Raw genomic sequence first — 20,650 nt, 5'->3', positions numbered from 1 at the left:
TCGTGTGTTGCGAGATGGTCTTATCTTTGCAAAGAAACAAACTGCTTCTAGACTATGTAATCCTGTTTGGGGAGTGAAGATATTGTCCCTCACTACGGTTAGGACGACGAAGCCTTTAGTTCCAAACAAATTAGGGTAGGCTAGAGGAAAAACCCATCAGATCTCGCGGTCAACTCATGGTTTTGGCACCTCTAATCATGACTAGTTCTTTGGTGGTACTCCAGTCATTCACATCTCTCTTTACGGACTCCTCTCACGTCAAATTCGGTCTACCCGACCTCTTTTGACATTATCAGCAAGCTTTAGTCATCCGCTATGCACTCGGGCTTCTAGAGGCATGCGCTAAATATACCCAAACCATCTTAGACGATGTTGGACAACCTTCTCTTCAATCAGTGCTAGCCCAACTCTATCTCGTATATCATCAGTCCAAACTCGATCCTTTTTTGTATGGTCACATATCCATCTCAACATGTGCATCCCGTCATACCTAACTGTTGTATATGTTGCCTTTTAGTCGACCAACACTCAGCGTCATATATTATTATTTATCAATTTGCAAGTTCATTATTTCCTCTGATTATTTCCAAATTCTGAAATTATTTGTAGTGTCCTGGACATTCCTATGTATTTTGCAGAATTATTTTGTGCTTTTTGTTTAGACGTTTTTGGGAATTGCGTGTGGAATTAGCCTGTTTTTTAATGTTTATTAATAAAAAATATCTGCTATGTGATTCAACGCTGAACATTCATGTGGATTTGAAGAACATTCATGTGGATTTGAAGGGAATTGTAAGGGATTAAGAGATTAAATCCCCTATAGGCCAAAATCTCCTCCAATACTCTTCAATCCCCGTGAGAGGAGGATCAACCGAACAAGGCCCAAGGGAAATCCCCCGATTGGGGATTTTCTGCCCTGGGTTTGCTCCCGTTGCAACCAAATGAGGCCTTAGTGTTGTAGGTGTTACATATATCTTTCTATGGGCTTGTTCAAAATAAAAGAAGTTTGATTTAGGACAAAACTAGAAATTTTACTGATTTAGTAACACATTATTGGTACAACGACAAACCAGGGAAGCAAAAGAGATCCTTTCTATCTATCTTTTTCCATTGAATCAGACATGGAGCACAACCTGTTTAGAGTTCTGGAAAAGCCCAGCACAAAAGTACAAAAAAATAATAAAATGGGCACAGCAAGAAAAGGAGTACTACAAGTTAATGGCTCTAAGTAGGTAAAGCTATCTCCCTTCCCTTTCTGCTTCTATATACTAGAATCTCGACTACCACTGAATAGTGATGGTATCATCATCAGTGATGGTATGAGCCCTAAATGACGACCTATGTCCCCTGCCTGTCAGTCAGCTATAAACTTCCCTACAATGTACAGAGCACAATCACCAGTCATACTTGGACCCTTTGTCTCGTTACTCGGCCACCAGTCACTGCCTGAGCGCCGAACTCCAGCACTCTCGGCCCGCCAGTCCAGTCATCATCATCAGTGTCATCGTCATCATCACCACCACGACCACGACCACGACCACCACCACCACCACCACCACCACCACCACCACCACCACGTCCTCTTGTAACAGCCACCGGCCTTCTAACTTTCGACGCACTTCTTGGAGTTGGACGCTTCTTCTGGACCGTGGCAGAAGTATACAGTACGTAGTCCATGGAATCTTCTCGCAGCAATGTCTTGAAATCCTGTGCATCACAAGTCCCATCAGATGTTAAAGAGTTGTAGGATCATCAAGCCCAGGCCCAATGCAATTACATTTTCAGAAATGCTACCTGGTACACAAGCGCTACATCCTGCAGGCAGCTCGGCAAACTGATGTTAGTGTTGTTAATGTTAAGCGGGATATTCTGCTTGGAGATTGCTTCACCAGGTTTTGGTGGATCCTTCACAGAAAATGCCTGTATTGAAATAGGGAATAAATCTTGCTGTCATGCAACATTTCTTCGGAGGACTAATTTCCAAACAAGGGAAAACACACACCTGACAACGAGCATCAGTTAAACTGTAGACAATTTTCAAATGTCTCTTCAGTTTGAGAAGGAGCTGCAGAGCTATCGCATCATGGCAATCTTCCTGAAAACAAAGGCCTATTTAGTGGAAGAAGATGAGATGCAACCATCTCTGCATCAGTTATATTCTACCAAAATCCCTCAACCCAAAACATATCAAGCTCACCTTAAGTTTGGCCATGTCAATATCCGACGTGCTGCAAGGATTGTTAAGCAAATTTTGAGGAATATCTGCCAGATTCTGGTCAGGATATCCCCCAGGTTCATGCATAGCATTATCCATCATATCTGGTTGACCCACCACATCTTGCTGAACCACCATATCTTGCTGAACCACCACATCTTGCTGAACCACCACATCTTGCTGAACCACCACATCTTGCTGACCCACCATATCTTGCTGAACCACCACATCTTGCTGACCCACCACATCTTGTTGCTGATCCATGGAAGTCCAATTCTTCAAATTAGCCTCGATAGCTCCGGCTCTAATTTGAATAACTCGATTTATATCATAGACCAAGTAAAGTGGTTCATCAGGAGATGTGAAAGGGAGAGATGCAAGAACTTCAACACAGTATCTGCAATATTCACACAACTTGGAGAGTCAGATACCAAATATAAGAATAATAGGATCAACAGGCACATAATTAAATACTTACACAAGAAAACCAATTGTGGGGTAACTTCGGCTGTCAGATATAAATTTGCGAACTATTGAGTGTACAAATTTGTTTCTTGAATTTCGATTTGCACGGATAAGACGATATATTCTAGATATGCCAGGTTTAACAAATGCAATCGGATTTGATTTCATGTTGGTTGCCACCACGTTATGGTTGCTGACTATGGTCTCGAAGAATCTAAACGACATTTGTAGGCCATCACCTAAGCGGCTTTCAAAAAATGAAGGATACCTGCAAAAGAACGCCAATAGGTCAGATCATTTTATCCAATAAAGAAATGAAGAAATGAAGAAATGAGAAGTTGAATCATCATACTTTTCATTCATATTCATCAGCAAATGATGAGCCAACTTTGAGTTCCCCTCCACAGGGTCAGTTTCAAGTGCTATAAGGTGTGGAACACAAGTAATTGGGTGAACTAAACCCTGGCGAAGAACAATTTCAACAATCTGCAAAACAAAAACAAAAAAACAATCACTACTTGCTACTCTAAAATGAAAAGAGAGAAGTGTAGAAATCAGTTGAACTAATTCACCTTTAGTGCAGCATGGCGAACTTGATCGTTCATATCCAAGGACCTTTCAAGAATAGAATTCCAATACAACTGGATAATACCACCACATATATTGGTGTCCCCCGCTCCAGCAGCAACAGGCACTTCACTCCCACCATTAGTTGCATAGGGTACAGTAGGCTTGCCAGTACTGTCAGCCGTGAGTTGGCTTTCCGCATCACGGAGATACTCATAAAGGTTTTGCAATCCTTGAATCTGGACAGATAGGTCCAATTATATATAGAAAAAGCTATGCGGAGCAGAACCCATTATAGGAAGAATGTCTATACCTTTAACCTATAATCGACATGAGAAGATAGTGATGCCTCTATCAGATTCAAAATATCTTTCTGCAGCATAAAATCCGGCTTTGCAATAAGTATGTATCCCAAAGCCTGCACGCACACATGAAAATTTTCATTTAATAAGGAAAATATCATATAAAAAATATCCAAGCACCCTAAACAACTAAAGCAACAGTCAAATAGACAGGTGGTTTGAATGTGTCATATGCATGTTAAGTTACTTGAGTCATTGCAGCTAGCTACCAGTATCATTATGTTAAATATTGAGTGTAATAATGCTGAGCACACACACCTGCATAGCTCGAATCTTCAAGCTGAAATCCTCCTTGAGGAGATACCTTTTCTTGAGCAAATCAAGAATCTTTGGAAAATCAAGTTGGTTTTCCGATGCCGCCAACAGTTTATAACCATATCTAAGGAGCAGGCCGAGACAGAATAATGATCGACCCAACACCTGAGTTTCAACAAGGCAAACGGTCAGTTCATCATAACTAAGCTACATGGTAATTCTAGGACCCTCTTAGCTGGCGAACATTTGCTGGAAGGGGGTGGCATTTTGAACGATTTCGCTGGCAGTTTTAGTTGTGAGGGAATGGCAACTTCTTCAAAACATGGTGGTTTCTTCGGAAGAAGGCATTTTTTTAAAGCTGCCACCGTTTGATCTCGTGAAGCAACTAAAACTGCCAGGAAAAAGCGTTCGCCATCCCCCTCCCAGCTGACGTTTGCCAGATAACATTATCGTAATTCTAAGAAAGCACTAACCTACATGATATTGCAAGTAAAAGAAAGTAGGTAAAAACAACCAATGATGCACATATGCAAATGTACTCAATGTATCACATGTTCATCAAATTACTGCCACATAACACCATACAACTATGCCAATTGCTCTAAAGTCTAAACTAGTACTTCCAAAAGAATGTCCTAAACTATATTTCTAGAAGCTCCCACACCAGGTGGGGTCTGGGGAGGATTATACGAGGCAAAGCCTTACCCCTACACAGTGCAGTGCAGAGAGGCTGGGCCGAACCCAGGACCTCTTGGCACAAGTGAGTATTTCACCACTTCACCATTGAGTCGAACCCATCCTAAACTATGCTTGAATAAAATATTTTATGCAATTCACCAACAATGGAAATTAAAAAAAAAATAGAGTTCTCATAAAGAGAAGCTTATAAGGTGTTACATGTTATGATGTGAATCTGTTTTGACTTAAAGGAGACTAGAAAGGATGTAAATGAAGAGAACAACATAATATTCAAATGTAGCATGCATCATACATTTCAGATTGCAGTTCACTCAATCAATCAGGTAATCGTACAATACCTGACCATCAGAATTAGGACCAGACAGAAGCCTGTAGAAAAGGCTAACGAGGGACTCCAACAAGCTCGGACCTCTGCCTGCTGCATTGCTAAGGGCAGAAAGACACCTGTCCGTGAAAATCAGCAATAGGTAAACAACATGTTCCACAGAAAAGCAAGCAAGCTCAACCATTCATGCAAGAATCAAATGAGATTTGCAGTATTGCATCTAATGTCAGATTTGCATTAGATAATACCCAAGATGCAGATTGTGATGATGCATGCATGGAAAAGGTATGGATTACTTCACTTCTACTCCCTCCGTCCCAAAATAAGTGTCTCAACTCAAGTACAGCTTTGTACTAAAGTTAGTACAAATTTGAGACATTTATTTTGGAACAGAGAGAGTAGATGTTATGGGTGTAATTATTCATGCTTGAAAAGGGTATAGATTACTGCATTTTATGAGTGCTTAACCATGACAAGGGAGATAAGTACGTGTTATTAACCTCAGTTGATTCGCAACAGTGTAACTTGAATAGGTTAAGGGTCTGAAGACGGGAGAGAGGCGACGGGCCAAACAAGGCTTGCCCACGGAAGACAGGCTCTGAGGCTTAGTTTAATTTCTAAAATTGCCATTGCCTGATCAAAGAACTACACAGTAGACCTTCATATTTAGGACAACTGACTTGCTCCGCAGGACCCAATCGCTATCTGTAATTTCCTAACAAAGCTTATACCTGTCTTTAAATCGATAACTAAACAAATATCTTTCCTACCGGATAGCATTCTAACTTCATTTGATTGTACCTAGTTTCCTACTTACTAATCCAATTGCCATTTTACAGCTACTGCCTGGCTGTAGGGCCCATTTGTACCTAGTTAGATCTGCATCTTCATTCGCTTTTTATATATTCATACAAGTTTAGCTAAACACCATATCTAATTTTTCATGGCTATAAAACAATAACCCAATTTTGTTGTTGTTGTTGTTAGATATTTAAAAATGATGAATTTTTGGAGTAATGATGTGGCAATTGCAAGATGAGCTGATAAAAAAATTAAAAGCAATGGAATGAATCAAATTACTTGATACAGGCATGTACAACAGTCAAAAAAGAGTGGCGAACTATCATCTGCTTCAGGTCCTGCTCGAGTTCCTCAACCACAGTCTGTGGTGGCTTCCGTATGAGTGGAATAACAGCATCAATCACAAAAATTATACTTTCAAGTAACTGGGCAGTTGATTTACTGTCAACCTGCAGATACAGAAGAGGCAGACTGTAATATATTCACAATTTCACATGGCCATGAACACCTTTACATTCACTTCCAGGAAAAATATATCTCAGAGTTTCATCACACATAAGAAAATGTAAGGAAAAAACTTGAGAATCTTCTTGTTTCTAGCAGGAAAAGACATTCACACTCGCAGTGCATAATTTTTTACTTGCTCGCATGAGCAACAATATCATTTTTAAGAAGCATAATCAAACCACAGGCTCTACCATGTTGTATGGCGCTTAGTGTTGGCCGACTAAAAGGCAACATGTTCAACAGTTACGTGTTGTGGAGATGCGCATTGTGTTGCCACACAAGAAAGGATCAGGTCCGGAATGATGATATATGGGACAGAGTTGGGATGGCACCGATTGAAGAGAAGCTTGTCCAACATCATCTGAGATGGTTTGGGCATATTCAGCGCAGGCCTCAAAAAGCTCCGGTGCATAGCGGACGGCCAAAGCATGCTGATAATGTGAAGAGAGGTCGGGATAGACCAAACTTGACATGGGAGGAGTCCGTAATGAGAGATCTGAAGGACTGGACTATCACCAAAGAACTAGCCATGGACAGGGGTGCGTGGAAGTTAGCTATCCACGTGCCAGAACCATAGTTAGTTTCAAGATCTTATGGGTTTCAGCTCTAGCCTACCCCAACTTGTTTGGGACAAAAGGCTTTGTTGTTGTTGTTGTATGTACCTATTACACGTGACATTACAATTTGCCAACATAGACATTTATGCTCTACTGCTAATGTCTGCAGCACAACTAGTAGGGGAACATGAAACAAGAATACAATTCGGAAGGCATGTGCACTTGTGCAGCAACAGAGCATGGGTGAACCCTGGCCATCAGAAAGAACAAGCATGAATCACAATAGCATGCGAGGAGCTAAAATATAGGGTGTGTTTCCTTTGAGCCCAAGGCAACCCCAACAAAAACTGGCTAGCAATGTTTTGGGTGCCCCTGTTTTGGCCGATTTGGGCAACAAAAAAGATGAACTACCATTGTTAAACTGGGATCATGGTTTTCAGGTCCAAAGCTACGGTAAGAAATATCGATGGCTTTCAGGTCCAAAGCTATGGTCAGAAATATCGATGGTTTTTAGTATAGTCCATCAAAGGGCAAATAATAAGCAGATACAAGCGGATCAGAAGACGCAAATCATAAAACCTCATGCTCATGTGCATGCCTGATCCCCATGCAAGTGACATGAGTGGGCTGCAACAGACTGGAATAAGAATAGTTTGGTCATGATATTTCATCATCTGTAAGTTAGCTGGTTATTTAGATCAGATTCCTCCATTCTTATTAGAGATGAACTGTTAGAGGTTAACATCCATAAAAGAAGAGACGTAAGCTACCAATAGTATCAAGAAAAAACAACGAATTGTTCTTTCTCCCATCTACATTTCAGCATCTCAGTCTATAATGCATAAGCCCATCTTTCTAATAAAACTTATCCCACTTCAGATATCACTACTCGGCCCTCCTTTGTGAGGACACGACAAACATAGCCAGAAATCTCAACCTTTTTTTCTTAATGCTACCTGAAATGTGTTATAAGTTCAAGGGAAGGAAACTCATGCTCACCTTATTCTTAAGGTACGGTTGAAGTGTCACAACAAACTGAGAAGGATCGGTAACTGGAGTGCAGAGGGTGGGATCCACGATACAAAATGCTTGCAAGACAAGAACATAAGGAAGTGTGTGGATTTTTGTCTCATTATCAGCTCCCTCCTCAACCTTGACAACAAACATGATTAAGAACAAAACTCAATTATGCAAGATCTAGCTAGTGCAAAATTTTGGTCAGAAAAATACCTGCAATATCCTTTCCAATAGGCGCTTGCATATCAATTCACATCGTTTCCGGAGCGATGTCATCATGGATGAATTAATGCCTGCAGCCTTACTTGACTGCGGGAGGAACTCGAGAGTCAAACTGCGTTTTATAATGGTAATAAGGGGTTGATGATTAGGCATCTTTCTCAACATGTCAACAATTTGCTCAGTCTTTGTTGCGATCTCCATAGGAACTGAACTACCATCAGCAACTAAGTGTTTATGACTCCCAGATGGTTCATCGAACCACAGTTCATAAAATGTTTTGCATACAAGATCCTACAGAAAAAAATGAAGATATGTTCAAAATTGACTAACATGGACAGTGAAAAGCAACTCAAAGCTTGCAGATCCAAAGATGTTGCATAGCAGTTTATTTGTCACATGCTTAACCTCTAATATCAGATTTACTTTTAAAGGCATCACTATTAAGGACACAATAAGAGTCATTTTGCACGAGAGATTTCGTGTGTAAAGAATTCCGATCATTTACTTTATGTAATAAATATACAATTCGCCTGATAAGGATAATTTCGATTTTGCAAATGTAAGGGAATTTCACATGTAAGAGGTACTAGCTAACTGCCACTACTTTCTTTAGGCATACAGAAGACTGGTTGTTTCAGCTCATGCACCAACATACACCGCACTGAAGTAGAAAAACAACAATAAATGGAACATCTCTAGTACAATATCAAGTCTGGTATCATAATGTGCTACCATGACTCAGGAGCACCGGACAATGCTTTTATACATAAACTTACCTGTACACTTGATTCCTCGTCGTTAACACGCGAAATAATCTCCACAAACGCATGACTTGTATCCGCATTCGGATTTGAAGCACAAAGATCACGGATAATTTTGATCGCACGTTTGCGAACACTTACTCCAGTGTCCTTTATCCGTTCAGCGACTTTTTCAATATACTGTGATGGAAAGATAAAAGGTTAGTTGCAGAGAAACAATAACAGCACCCAAGAACAGGTCATAACTCATAAGATAAGTTCATAAGTCCACCAACCTTAAGACCCACATCAGGGTGTGAGGCAATATGCCTTCCAACAAGCTCAAGTGCAGCTTCACGAACAGAAATAGCTGAATCACAAAACCTTCCTTCAACAGCGGATTGGACACGTTTGTCACCCAATACCTCAGGATCAGCTTCAACTATACTGCTGACCTACACAGAATTAAGGCTAACTAGTGATGTCCAATGTCCAAATGAGAATGATATACATCATATATAGTTTTCAAAGTTAGCGCATACTCACCGCTCGTAAGGCCTTTGCTCTTATCACAGGAGAATTTTCTCTCAAGCTAGCCTGATAAAACATTGGGTATTAACGCCGCAATATCTAATTAAAATCAAACATCGAGAAGCAATGACCTACCAAAAGGAGGGAAAGAATTTTGTCAAAACCCCGAGAGAACGAGTTCTTCTGGCCAAGTGCCAAGCAAATTTTCTTAGCCCAGTCTCTGGATAAGGCCAAGCCACTTCCAGAATCCCGCAGAATCTCCTTAGATTTCAATCTGGCAAGATAGTAGATAATCTTCTCCTGAGAAGATATGTCTTCTTTGTACCACATGCAGAGATACAACCTGCATACAAAATGGAAATCAATTTCCAATGACATTTGGACAACAAAAACAAAGATATCACACTACATACCATCTAGAAAACAGGTTCCCATCATCTTGTGGGCCAGCTTCCTGGAGATAATTCAGAAGTATTTGTTGAACAGTATCCACTGCTGTCACCTCATCAGGTATAGCAGTTTTTTTCTTATGTGCGGTAGATGCTCTTTTGCCCTTTTCTTTATTTTGTAGCTCATAGTATGACTGTAACACACTGAGCTGTTGCTTGCAAAAGCATAAGGGGCAAACAGAACCACGCTGTAAATTTTCCTGACTGCCAGCCCCCATACAATCTGAATGGAAACTTCTCCCACATACATCACATGCCATATTTATACCTCTTGCACCAAGACAAACACAACATTTATTTTTCAAGATTTTTGAGCTATCATTATCTGCATCAGTGAGCTCTTGCAGTATCCAAAGCTTCTCCTTGCTACAGATGACAGAATCACGCTTCAATCTTGATGCAATACCACCAAGAAGATCAATAGCAAAGCAGCGGGCAGAAGTGTCCTTTGATTTCAATCCAGCATTTTGAAGCAGCAACACACAGAGAACCTATACATAAGAATAGTACTTGTAGGCATTATGAAATTGACTACTTGAACTAGAATATTCCAATTGTGAAATTTTACTGCAAAAATGAATTAATGCTAAAGCAGCCCATAAACAACATTTACTATCTCAACAATAGCACTGTCAGTGCATAGCTTACCTCAAGTATAGGGGCAGCAGCTGGATACTCGGGCAAGTTTAGTACTGTTAGCAAGTCTTGAACAAGATTTTCTATAATCCCTTTGGCTTCCAACACATCTTGAGATTTAGCAGCAGCGAAACGTTCAAGCACATTGGTCCAAAAAAGGCAACAAGCCTCCGTTGCTGCTTCATAGCAGTTAATTGGATACCTAGCATCGACTGAGGCATCAATGATAGTGCTCCAATTTACTGTTCCCTTTAAGCTATCAGGAACATTTGCACTGAATTGAACCAAGTGAACTAGGAGGGCTGTTATCATCTGGATTTGCTTTTGTTCTTCATCAGCTACATGGTAAGTTCTAATAGCATTTTTTGAGAACTGTAACTTGCGGACAAGATTAAGTGTTTCATCAACCAAGTAACTCCTGTGTTGTGTGTATGATGAAAAAACCTGTGCAAGAGTTGAAAGGTAAGGAAGGAAATTATTTGGACAACTGAAAGGGTGGGAAATTGTGAGTCAATAAGCAAAGAGCTACCATGCAAATAACACCAATCGCCTTCAATTGTAAAAGCTGCATATTGTCCACCAAGAATGTAGTAAAGCAGGTTTTCGCTAACTGCAGGATACAACTATCTGATAAGCGCACCGTTGTGAGGAGTTCTTTAAGGAAGCCCAATATCAAGCATAGTTTCTGCACAGCAGAATATATAGAAGCAGAAACTCTGACAAAGAAAAAGACAACCGAACTGTATTAGTTCCCCACAAACACTTCATAAAAAACTAGAGAAGGTAAAAATCAAGCATAGATTAATCACATACTTGTTTGCAGAAGATTTCCTCGCACTTAAATTAGAAGCAGTGCGCCTCTTTTTGCTAGCTGGTCCATTTTCCATGTCGTCTTCATCTTCATCTCCTAGATTTTACCAAAAGAGAATTTATTAAATGCTACAAATTGTGATGTACACACATAAGTTAATCATGACAGGTAAGTTTAGTAACCATCAAATGGTCACCACAACTAAAGCACTAAATTAGTACATACAGGTATTAAATACTAATCTGTGGTGTACACACATAATTTAATCATGGCAAGCTTCCATTTTCTAAGAAAAAGATAAGTTTAGTAACCACCAACTGGTCACCACGAAGCACTAAATTAGTACATACAGATAAGCAGGGCTAATAATTTTTTGGCAAAATTAAACAGTCTTGTTTTGAAGGAAATGACAAGGTACGATATATGCCCCGAGTCCCCAAGAATATGAATGTATATATCCAGCTTAGAAAGAGAAACGTGAGTGCAGAACATTAAAGAGAAAGATAGTACTTGTAGAATTCCACAAGTGCATGTAGAACGTATTTTTCAATGTTCAAGAGATGGTACAACAACTACCATCATTAGTGACATTTCCAGCTGGCTTGTAGAGAGCTCGGAAGGTTGGGTTACTTGCAGCCATACAATCCATTATCTGATGTCTTGAGAAATCAATAATTCTCTCAATAAGCTGATACAGCCAAAGTTACTATAGTAAGAAACCTCAACAATATGATTCATAACAAGATAGGAAGGAATCTGAGTGTGCGAACCTCTTCTCGATACAGCTGCTTTGGCATATCAGGGTTGGTCATGATTGCTAACGCCGCATGAATGGACTCCAAAGCAGAGAAGACTGAGTGTTCAGCATCTGCAGCATCAGGCTGAAATCACCCAAGCACTAGTCAGACTACAATATGGAGCATCTTTTATTTGAAGGATACAGGGGGAAGGGATATAATGAATAACTCACATTTTCTTTCACGTCTATTGATAATCCTTGAGAACACCGGATCTGCCGGTCTATCACATGTAAGAGATTAGTAAGCGTATCCATGGGAATCTCATGCAACATCCCCTTTGATCGAACATATGTAATTTCATTTACAAGAACCTTCACATCATTCAGTGCAATTGATAGCCAATCATCACCATCTGCATTATCAGGGATTTCTGCTTTTCCACAGAAGTCCTCCACCAGCTCACGGAAGTTGGCAATGACTTCTAGAATACATAATCCAAACTCGAATCAGCTGAATGTTTGAAGTAAAATAGGACGAAGATGGGACATACATGGACTAAAAGAATAAACCTTGACTGCTAGGAATGCTGGGACCAGAACTTGAAGTAGAATTATCTTTCTTCCTCACTTTCGGTTTCCTTGAAGCAACTGAATCTGGTGATAGTTCATTCTGCAACAGAAAGCATGTTAGCACAAAGACAAAGTGGTCACAAGGAACTGAACATTGGTAGTAAGACGCAAAACCATTGGTATCTAACATACATGAAGATCCTCCCGGTGTGAGTTGATGTCATCTGGAGGAAATGCATGATCCTTCCGTGCTTTAGTCAGATTAGGTGTGAGGTACTCAAATTGCCTCTCGCGTTCTCGATTTTGATATTCCTGACCATCAAACAGACCTGAAAAACTTGACCAACGTAACATGAAATTACATAGTGAAACAAGAAAGCTTAATATAGAAAGAATATGCAGCGCATTAAAACTCTATATGCGAGCTACATTGTTTTGTTAGGACAACAAATTGTGGGCTTGAATGTTAGGTTGAATAGAAGTTGCACCAGGGAAGAACAAGCAGATAGTCTATACATTAGCACTGCGCTAAATATGTTTTTGAGTTGACATGACAATACTGAGGGCCAAAACTAGCAAATTAGTACTCCTATAATATTGTCAGTATAAGAAGAAACAAAATAGAAAAATTGAAATTTTCTACTTCACAGTTCGCATGCGATACACCAGGAACAGATCGCCCAAAAATATCTTACAACAATAGCACACCATCCAATCTATCAACTTCTATAGAGCCATGTACCATCCATGTTATTAACAGAAAGCAAGCTTCCAAAAAGAATCAACCATTTACTTTAAAAAGAGCTTATTCCCCCAACTGCTCAGGAAACGAACCTTGGTCAGGAGCCACACCCTAGCTCATTACCACCAACGTAATTCTCGGGTTCAACTCAGGATAATAATTAGCTTTCTTTTTTCTTTTCTACAAAATCGAGAGTCTGAATATGTTGCGTGTTTTCCAAAGACAAGTATTACCCAAGAGGACCAAAAAGGGCAGACCGGTGCACGTAGCTCCCGCTGGAGTAGGGTCCAGGGAAGGGTCCGACCACTTTGGATCTTTTGTACGCAGCCTTTCTCTACATTTCTGCAGGAGACTGTTTCCAGGACTCGAACTCGTGACCTCATGGTCACAGGGCAACAGCTTTACCGCTTCGCCAAGGCTCAAGGGGACTGCTGAATAAAAGAGCATAAATATTTTTAGTGCACCTACTAGCCTGTAACGAATTGGCTCCATATAGACATACCGCTGTTGCCACGTGGAATTTGCCATGCTCAAGCATTTATCTGACACATTGCAGCAAACGCTCGCCAAGGCAAAGTAGTAACTTTAGAATCTAGATGGTTCTTGGTATGGTATTTTATATCTGCTGATACAGTAATAGAAGGACAAGAATTATTTTGAGGATAGGATAAATAAACCATAAATGGCACATTAAGCCGTAAAGGTCCGTTTGGTCGTGCTACTTGATTGTAGCTCGAGGCGGTAACTCTATTTGCAAATGGTCAACTATTTGGGATCACCATTGACAGGACGTTGACATAGAAGGCCAAAATGCTGATGATGCATTCCCATTTTGAGAAGCAAACAAATATGCTGAAATAGATTTAAAGAGGCACTGCAACGTTACCATATTAATCTAGAAAATAAGGCCCTCCTTTTACGCCTATTTGGTATGGATACAACTTACCTCTATTGCATAGGGCATATATATGTTACACAAGCCTTGGGGTACAAGGAAGGAAATATAGACTAACACGAACTCCTAGACCAATACTAATACTCCTTAACACTATTATTTATCAAAAGCTCATAGAGTCTGAATTAATAACCAATAGTTTTAACAAGTTACCGCGACCTAGTATCAACGGAAAATAGGTGACTACCCCCGGGCAACAACTGGAAAAACTCACGAAAAAGGAGACGATGATTAGTCGAAAACTGGTGATGGCCACTGGCTAGAGCTTCTGCACAAAGAGATATAGTAGAAATGGAGCCAACGGATAATGGAGCATGGAGCTGTGTGGTGGTGCCGTGGTCAGATGACAGAAGCCGTGAAGTATGGTGTTTGCGCATAAATGTTTGAGGAAGGCAAGAGTAAAGCGGGCATCAAATGGTTGGGCTAAAATTGATCTTTCCACTTGTGCTACCATTAGACCACCGAGGCCTAATATGGGGACTTTAGTTACTATCCAAGCCATCAAAACATCATTTAAACAAGTCCAAAGAGCTAGGTACCAAATGTGCCAATGCCGACCATTAATTGAAATATATATAGTCAAACTATTCATCACTCAGGGTGAAGAGTAACTTTTTATGTCCTGTAAATTTTGTCTTACGTTGGAAGTGAAAAAAGAAGGTAAGAAAAGGTATGTCAGTCAATAAGTATATTTTATGTGACGTAAAATTACGAATGTAAAATATAGTATAAAATATACATGTAAGTGTAAATTTTGTTAGAGCTATGGAGACAAACCTTGGAATCGAAAGGTTTTAGACTTAGTAGAACTAAAACCGAGTATATGATGTGTGGTTTCAGTACTACTAGGCACGGGGAGGAGGAGGAGGTTAGCCTTGATGGGTAGGTGGTGCCTCAGAAGGACACCTTTCGATATTTGGGGTCAATGATGAAGAAGGATGGGGATATCGGTGAGGATATGAACTATCGAATTAAAGCCAGATGGATGAAGTGGCACCAAGCTTCTGGCATTCTCCGTGACAAGAGAGTGCCACAAAAGCTAAAAGGCAAGTTCTATAGGACGGCGGTTCAACCCGCGATGTTGTATGGCGTTGAGTGTTGGCCGACAGACTAAAAGGGGACATATGCAGCAGTTAGGAGTGGCGGAGATGCGCATGTTGAGATGGATGTGTGGCCACACAAGGAAGGACCGAGTCCGGAATGATGGCATACGAGATGGAGTTGGGGTAGCACCGATTGATGAGAAGCGTGTTCAACATCGTCTGAGATGGTTTGGGCATATTCAGCGCAGGCATCCAGAAGCTCTAGTGCATAGCGGACAGCTAAAGCATGCTGATAATGTCAGAAGAGGTCGTGGTAAACCGAATCTGACATGGGAGAAGTCCGTAAAGAGATATTTGAAGGACTAGAATATCACCAGAGAACTAGCCATGGACAGGGGTGCGTGGAAGCTTGCTATCCATGTGCCAAAACCATAAGTTGGTCGCGAGATCTTATGTGTTTCACCTCTAGCCTACCCCAACTTATTTGGGACTAAAGTCTTTGTTGTTGTTGTTGTTATTGTTGTTGTTGTACCGATTTTTGTGTAGTGAATCAATATATTTGTATACCACATGTAATGACGTAAGTAAACCTTGGGTGTAAAGTAACTTATTCGGCACCCTGGATGATGAATAGCATTACTATATGTGTGTGTGTGTGTGTGTGTGTGTGTGTGTGTGTAAAATATAGCGTAAATTAGTATTCATTCCACCTGTCTCTGTATATTTCCAGCATGCTGCCTTCTATACGGTTCAAAAACTGTTAGAAAGAAACAGACATATTTTATGTGTGTTATAGCAGTGGTGCTAGATATAGGTCATATATATGCATAAAAATAACAAAAATTAAAGGTTCTAAGCAATAATACTTACCTAGATATGCACTAAGTTACATAAATGAACAGGGAAGTCTGTGAATTAGTTCTGTTCGGGACGTAGAACCACTGCATACTGAATAAAGTGAGCAATGCCAACACATGAGTGTGTAAAGCCGGCTGAGTGCAACAGTGGAGTGGTTGACCTACCACTAATACTTAAGCTAGCACTTGAACGGCTTGATTTATCGCGAAGAGACCTATTTATATTAGATGGGCCACTGCCAAAAAAATATGACCCACTGGATACTATTTCGCCAAGCCCTGCAAATCAGTCACCATAGCCCGCATTTGAATCAAGTACCCTGTAATGTTCAGGCAATATTAGATCAAAGCCCTGTCTATCGTGCCAGTTAATTCATGGAACTATAAGTATTTGAGGTACTGCTACACAGACATGTCCAATCAAAAAGATGAGGAAGCAGCAAATTATGTACTGCATCACCTTATTAACGACCATACATCATCAAGGGGCTAAACAGAAGCTCAGCACCGGTGACATTCAGAAATCCTGTCCCCGACAGGGAACCACTGACATTTCAAACTCCTAGTGTTACACAAAATGGCTTCCAACTAAATTCTGTTCAGTACGGCCTCGAAAGCCACTAAATTCTGTTCTGTTTAACTGCATTAAATACCAAAAGCAAAGTGATACACCACACCAGGTTTACCAAATAGTGGAATGCCGTGGCACAGCAGTTTTTTTTTTTCAACCAAATTCCATGGCACGAATCTGAGCTTGCTCAAAGAAATTTGACATCCACCAGTGCAGCAACTCCAACACGAGCAACCACGATGCTACCTACCATGAAAATTCACACCAGCACCCGGGCACCATGATAGAGATACAGCAGCATATAAGTCCAGTCCAAGTAAAGCAATATCAAAGTACTGTTCATGCAGGAGTTCGAGAGTTGAAGCTGGTAAGCTAGTACAGTAGCTATCAAGTCAACCACAGAAGCTAGTAACCTGAAGAGTCCAGATAAGTACCGTGTCCATTTGAATGGGCGGAAACGTAACAAGCATTGTGTTACATGGGTAGCTAGCTAACTGGAGCGGCCTAAGGAAGGCTGCGTTTACCTTGCGTAGGAGGAGGTTGGGGAGTGCGGGGCTTGAACTTGAAGGCGTCGGGGTTGTGCTTGAGCACCTCCCTCCAGAGCAAGGAGCACTCGCTGGGATCCACGGCGACGTGATCCGCTTCCGTGAAGCCCCTGCGTTGTTTCCATGAAAATGGAAGTCAGTGGGGCGAAATTCCGGGCGGGAGCAGCGAGCGAGAGGGGAAGGGAAGCGAAGGGTGACTAACAGGTGGGAGATGTCGGTGTTGGCGAGTATGCGGGCGATAGCGGCCGCCTGCATGATCATGTCGGGGCGGTCGGGCTCGGCGAGGGGCTCGTCGTGGTCGTTGAGGTCCGCGCCGAGCGTAGCGGGGAGGGTGGGGAGCGGCAGAGCGGCGGCGATCTCGGAGTGGACGGTGTTGGGCAGGCGGCAGGCGCGCTCGAAGCCGGCCCTCCCGGGCTCCCTCCCGTCGCCGGCGCCGGCCGGGAGGTCCATGGCCGGCGGGCAGGCGGGCGAAACCCTAGATCGATTTCGAACGGGAGAGACTCTCAGCGAGCAAGGAAGGACTTGGAGGGCGCGTCGCCTACTCGATGGAAAGGGGATTTTGTGTAGTTGCTTAGCTAAGCGTTTAGTAGTTGTGCGGTGGTGCAAATTAGGAAGTTACGGTGGGGTGGCAGGACCGGAGAGAGGCCTGCTCTCTGCTCCGACGACCAATCTTGTGGGGGAAGGATGGAAGCACACAGTCATTCAAGTCACGACGACAGTAACTTACTACTACTCTACATGTGATGCGCTGGTGGGCACAGTAAAGTAAATAAACGCGTTGATGGGTTGGGTTGGGTTGGGTTGGATTTGGTGGGCTCAAACAAATTCAAAAGATTTTCTGTCACGGGTTTCGAGATGTTTTTATTAGTAGTGTCGAAATCTCAAAAAATAAAATAGTGGTATCTCACTAGGCTCATGGCCATGGCCTTCCATCATGTGTAAACTACCGCGAACTAATATGTTCTTGGATGGTTAAAGGAACGGTGAGTTTTCTAATTCATCATGGTTTAAATCCTGATGCTTGCGTCGTGGATTTATTTTAAAATTTTCGACGATGCGCGTTTAGTTGAAGGAGACGTTTCCGTCGACGAAGAGACGCCTACGATGACTTCGTAAATCATCAAGATGATATGTTGGCTCAATTTGTTGGAGCTGTTCATAGGGATAGGGCATACGTATGTGCGTTTATTGGGATGACTGTGTGTGCGTATATGTGAGCGATTGCATATGTATTGTCTTCAAAAAATGTATGAACTCCCCTTCGAAAAAGGGTTTTCCCAGCTTTATATTATAATAATAAAACAACCAACACCGAACACATAGCAACTGTCGGGGCAAGCATCACATCAAGCTCAAAAGAAAAGAGAAAGAAAGAAAAACAAATGCCAACAACTGCAGCTCGACAAAGTATAAATGATGTGCCACCGTTGCGCCCTCGGGAGTCATCCCACCACAATCCAAGGCTCCGAACCTTCACGTACCAAGCAGCACCTTCAAGAAGGAATAGAGCACCTTTGTGTATCATGTGTGTACTTTGACGAGTTCTAAAAGAAAAAATGAACTCCGGCCATAAGAAGGGCAGCTACGGCGACGTAGCCGATGGTGCATCACGAGTTCCCGACATCTCTTGTGATATCGAACGTACAAGTATATGTGTAACATTCAGTTTACATTATGGGGGCACCTCCAAATCCAACATTGACCCGCAAATTTGCTCCGGCATTCGTCGGCGGACTTCTATATGCAGGAGCTCTCCACTCCGACAACATGTCTTCTCCATGTTCGGAAGCCCATTCCTCGTACTGTTGGGAGCCCTAAGATTATATGCTTCACTGAGAAGGGAAAAGTAGCCTCCGTCTTCTCTTTCTTCGACAGCACCGCTCATCGGAATGGCACCGGAGGGATATGGTTCAGTCAGGCGGGAAGGGCGGGCTCCGCTTTCGTGAAGCATAAATAAGGGTTGGTTTTTGGGTCGGACGGCGGTGGCCTACGAGCAGGCAAGATACCTCTTATGCACGTAGGCGGAGCGTTAATGATGGCCTTCCTCAGACCCAAGCGGCGGCACCTTCCCATGTTCTACTTTTCCTTGATGTTGGCACAGGGCGTCGACGTGCTAGCACCGCCTCATCGATCTCCGAAGCCGACATCTTTCTTGTCTGGTAGGGCGTTGTTCCGCATACGTTGACGGCGGATAGCGTGGTCACAAGCACGGGAGGAGCAGGCCTCGTCCATGGTAGCAACTCGCCACTCCTTCGCAGGCTGGCTTGGAGCAGCGAGTTGTTGGAGGACACGCGATCTTGGAGCCTCGCTCATGGTATCGAAGGCCTGGAGTGGCGAGGAGGTGGACCAAAGAGTTGCCTCGATGGGCCATCGAGTCACCCTTTATGCAAGATAACTCCTCTTGTTTCTTGTGGGGTGCCATGCGGAGTTCGGAGAAAATGGTGCAAGGAGGAGATGGGGAGCGGAGCTGTGGTGCGATTCTTCACCTCGCACTTGGCCTCATTTAATTAGCGAGCGTAAGCGAGGAGTGAATCGACGTTGTGTTTAATGTCGGACATCTAGCAAGCGGACATGTGGCCGAAGTAGATTTCTCGGCACACGTGCGGGTTTAATGGAGGAAGGCGGGCATTCTGCAGTAGTTTGAATGCGGCGAGGAGGCGTGTTTGGCCACACGGCAGTGGGCGACGCTCTCTCGGTTGGCGCGCCACTTCAATCCTGACAGTGAGAGGTCACATCCACTGTGGGACACCGTCAATGTGGGGCGACCGCTCTACACCGACATGAATGCGATCAATTGTCAATGAACGGGAACTCACACGTGTTAGGGAGGAGGGTTTTGGGTGGGCCATGGTTGCCATAGTCGAACGTGGCAGCGGTCCGGACGCCCGCAAACCGATGAGTAATATTTTTACACTCATTTACCCTTTGTTTAAACCGAGATATTTCATTAAAACCAATATATTCGCTTTGATATGGCTACTAATAACTAATGAATGCAAAGGATTTCACAGTTCCTATCTTTATTGTGTTTCTATAGGAAATGGGCAGAGTATGGATGAAATCAAGTGGGAATATGGAAAGTAGTAAAAGAGGAGATGGAAGAAATTAGGAAGAGGTGCATTAGAAGAAACAACACGAAAGACGACATTCCATGCGACCGCGAGGGCTCGCATGAGCGGTTGTTTTGCATGAAAAGCGGGGCCACTCATCAACCTGAACAACTTTTATAAAGGGGTCGAGACCGAAATGTCAACACAACATCCACGAGCGAAGCCATAACAGAGTCATATTCATCCCTCTTCACCAACCATAGCCGCCGTCATTTTCCATCTCCATAACCGCCATCACCACCATAGTTCATCCTCCATCAAATCACGCCTGTAATCGTGCAACGCACTAATACATCTCCAACGTATATATTTTTTTTTTATTATTTCGTGCTATTATTTTATCAATATTGTATGCTTTA

The 20,650-nt window shown here is 42.3% G+C and overlaps 1 protein-coding gene across 1 annotated transcript; it reads right to left on the bottom strand.

The window, feature by feature from the left end:
- Nucleotides 1–1,074: 1,074 nt before the first annotated feature.
- LOC123426364 (sister chromatid cohesion protein SCC2) lies at nt 1,075–17,646 on the bottom strand. The gene is made up of 28 exons (XM_045110174.1): nt 17,384–17,646; nt 17,161–17,291; nt 12,661–12,797; nt 12,469–12,568; nt 12,130–12,380; nt 11,930–12,040; nt 11,736–11,847; nt 11,162–11,255; nt 10,878–11,064; nt 10,361–10,792; nt 9,677–10,203; nt 9,399–9,606; nt 9,279–9,329; nt 9,029–9,187; nt 8,769–8,933; nt 7,984–8,283; nt 7,753–7,905; nt 5,969–6,138; nt 4,902–5,007; nt 3,868–4,029; nt 3,561–3,665; nt 3,253–3,486; nt 3,033–3,166; nt 2,694–2,948; nt 2,198–2,612; nt 2,003–2,095; nt 1,795–1,920; nt 1,075–1,707 (listed from the first exon to the last, which is right to left on the bottom strand). The coding sequence occupies exons 1-28, from the start codon at nt 17,629–17,631 to the stop codon at nt 1,402–1,404; spliced, it is 5,472 nt and encodes a 1,823-aa protein (XP_044966109.1). The 5' UTR covers nt 17,632–17,646; the 3' UTR covers nt 1,075–1,401.
- Between the last annotated feature and the right edge of the window lie 3,004 nt (nt 17,647–20,650).

The sequence above is a fragment of the Hordeum vulgare genome, chromosome 2H (assembly GCF_904849725.1).
Source record: "Hordeum vulgare subsp. vulgare chromosome 2H, MorexV3_pseudomolecules_assembly, whole genome shotgun sequence".
Lineage (NCBI taxonomy): Eukaryota > Viridiplantae > Streptophyta > Magnoliopsida > Poales > Poaceae > Hordeum > Hordeum vulgare.
Note: the sequence above shows the minus strand (reverse complement) of the source record. Positions and strands in the feature narration are given on the sequence as shown.